Source organism: Nannospalax galili, unplaced genomic scaffold (genome assembly GCF_000622305.1).
Source record: "Nannospalax galili isolate Female #2095 unplaced genomic scaffold, S.galili_v1.0 scaffold717, whole genome shotgun sequence".
Classification (NCBI taxonomy): Eukaryota; Metazoa; Chordata; class Mammalia; order Rodentia; family Spalacidae; genus Nannospalax; species Nannospalax galili.
Genome location: NW_008339763.1, coordinates 1,314,649 through 1,317,627, shown reverse-complemented (window position 1 = coordinate 1,317,627; position 2,979 = coordinate 1,314,649). Strand labels below are relative to the sequence as shown.

The 2,979-nt window shown below is 58.2% G+C and overlaps 1 protein-coding gene across 1 annotated transcript; it reads right to left on the bottom strand.

Annotated features, from left to right (window-relative positions):
• Positions 1 to 2,920, bottom strand: Mroh6 (maestro heat like repeat family member 6). Its single transcript, XM_008834541.1, has 3 exons — positions 950 to 2,920; positions 596 to 750; positions 1 to 46 (listed from the first exon to the last, which is right to left on the bottom strand). Exons 1-3 carry the CDS (start codon positions 1,058 to 1,060, stop codon positions 1 to 3), a joined length of 312 nt encoding a protein of 103 aa, XP_008832763.1. The 5' UTR covers positions 1,061 to 2,920.
• Between the last annotated feature and the right edge of the window lie 59 nt (positions 2,921 to 2,979).

Sequence of the window (2,979 nt, the reverse complement as noted above, 5' to 3'; positions counted from 1 at the left end):
TTACTCGCTGGTTCCGCTTAGGCTTCGCCACAGCTCGGCTACCACCCTGGGGGGGGATGATGGGCCAGGTGGTGAGGAGCTGCTCAGAGGAGCACGTTGGAGAGGGCCACTAGGACTCTAGGAGGAGGCTCCAGATGTTAAAGCATCTTCCACCCGGAACCCACACCCAAATTCCAGAGAAATAAGTGCCAACTGCAACAGAGCCAGTCCCAGAGATTAACCTGCCATCAGGACCACGCCTAGACCTGTCAGATCAGCGACAGGGAAACAGACCTGACATTACTATTATTAGTAGTATTAATATTACTATTAGTATTATTACTGTAGCCAATAAGCCAAAGGCTTATCTGCTTATCCCTACCACTCCTACTACTGGTCTCTAGTCCAGGGATGCCCCCTACAAAGAGTGGGCAGGAGAGTGGGGGGCGTGTGCTGACCTAAAATGGATTGGGGCCTCAGTAGAGGGGAGGAGACTCTGAGGCCCTGCTCTCTTAAGGCCTGCTGCTAAGGGACCAACTCCTGGGTCAAGCAGGAAGGGGGAAGGAAGCTGCATGGGACCTCAGGGAGGCAGGTGCGGCTAGGCAGGTTGGGTTACCGGTCCGGGGGCATTGAGCGAGGTAGCAGCGCACACACCACGTCCTGCGCATGCTCCAGGGCCAGTGCACTCAGCACCCGTAGGGCGGCCCTCCGAGGTCTCCCCTCTGCCAGGCTAGGCACCTGTGCCAGCAGCCCTCGCACCAGATTGTGCACCTGAATGGAGTGGCCAAATGTCAGTGGTCAGACCCCCTCGACCCTCAAGGGGACCTTCTCAACAGCATCCCACCCCACTGCCACCCTGCAGGAGCAGCCTTCACGGGTGTGGTCTGAGGCGACACTTTCCAACCTTCCACCTTGAAAGGAGGCTTGCAGGTTTCCCAGAGGGGGGAGGTGATGATGGTGGAATGCTGACCTGGTCCTCCAGTCGCTGACCCCAAGCCTCCAGGGTTGAGGACAACGTGAGTGCTGTAGCCTGGGTCCCGGCAAAGCCAGCTTCCTCCAGACAGGCAGCCGTGTACAGCATGAGGTCAGCAAGGGTCCCTTCCTCCCAGGAACCCGGGGGGACCTAGGGCAGGGACAGTGGAGTATATCAAGTCCCCAAGCCTCTCCCAGCTCTTTTCTCTGGTCCTCCAGATGCCCCATCCCTCTCAACTTGCTAAAAAGAACTTTGTTGTGGGTGGTCTCCATCCCCAGCTCCAGCACCCCATCCCTTAATACTCACCTGAGAGGCTGGCTCCTGAACACTATAGCAGTGTTCACTGCCAGCTCTGGGTGAAGCCACCTCAGTCCCAGGCTGGGCCTCAAAGGCAGTGGTGGGTGTTTGGGGATGGGTCTTATCCTCAGGTCCAAGCTTCAGGGGCTCAGCCTGAGGGCCTCGGGGAGGGGGTCCCACAGGCTGGTCCTGGCTGGCCCGGATTCCTTCAGCTAGCGCTGTCAGAGTCAGGGACCCCACAGGGCCTTCCCTGCCCCGGCCCCACACACCCCCAGCCATGATGCCTCCAGCAGCAACACCTGCCACTGCTCCTCCAGCAAAGTGTGTCCAGGCCTGACCTACAATTAGGCCCCGGGGGCGGGCCCACAGACAGGCGTGGTAGCGTGGGTATGTATACACAGGCCTGTGTGAGCTTGTGCCAGGGGTTGACTGGGGAAACAGAGGTATCCTGCCATGAGCTTTTGTCAAGTGCTCCTGCCCAGGCTGCTGGGGCCAGAGAAATGGCCGCCTTTAATCTGTGGTCCGCCTCTGCCCACCAGTGCCCTGGGAGATGATGGTGGGCTGAGGGGGGCGGGGCTAGCCCAACTCCTTGCCCCTCTTGCCTGGGGGAGAGGTCTAGGGCAGTTGTGGAGAGTCCTGAGGAGGCCCCAGCAGGGTCAGAGCCTGGGCTGGGCCCTGCATTCTCACCCTGTCAGACACCCTGGGAATGGGTATAGTTGGATACTGTCATTATCTCTGAACTTGGGGCACCCAGGTGTAGAGGAAATGAGGTAAGTGCCCACTGTTGTTGAGGAGGGCCCTTCTGTGTCCTGGACAGTTCTGAGGTGGAATGTCTCATCCCCTTGATGTCCTTCCATTCCTTAGCTTAGATTTCCCCCGACCCCATGAGTACCTAGGCAATGTGTGCTGCTGTATGCTGAGCCTGTATCTCTCCAGGGTTGACCTGACGAGGCCTCTGCCCTGAATCCCCACCCTCCACCCTCACCCAACCACACTAGGCACTGCCCAGCCCTGAGCCAGGGGAGCTGGAAGAGCTGGTCTGGTAGAATACCTGGGCAGGCAGAAGTGCACAGGAAACACAACAGTTGGCATTTACTCTGTCAGCCTGTGTACTGTCAGGCTGCCCAAGCCCCCATTCTGCCTCCTGCCAAGCCATGACTCCCCCTCCTGAGTAGCTCCTTGGAGCCTTGTCCAGCTTGCTGTGCCCAGCAGTGCTAGCCCCGGCTGAGCCAGCTCCTTGGGGCCTTAGCTTTGTCAGTACTCTCTCCGTTCCTCCTCCCTGGGGAAGGAGCTGAGGCCCCAAGGCTGGGTCATGTAGGACTGGCTTGGGAGGCTTGAGATGTCCACACTGACCAAGGACATTGCCCTTAGCAGGTATGCGAGCCCGGGACTATGCTTGGACTGACATCCCATCCCAACCTTGGAGAACCCCTACTCAGACCTGGTCCCCACAGTTCAACCCCATGGCAGCCTCCCCACAAGCTGGACTTGTGCCTCCCCATGTTCCTGACTCTAGCCCAGCCCTGGAAGTCCCTAGAGCCCAAGCAAGTGGCAGAGATTCGTGAACTAATGACACATCACAAGCTGGAGGAACAGTAAGTGATTCATGTTGTTTCTGGCAGTCCACTGTGCCTGTGATTCTTCTTCCTCCTCCTCCTCCTCCTCCACCTCCTCCCCCTCCGTTTTGTCACTTGTCTGTGATCAGGATTGGTATTACATTAGTAGTTATA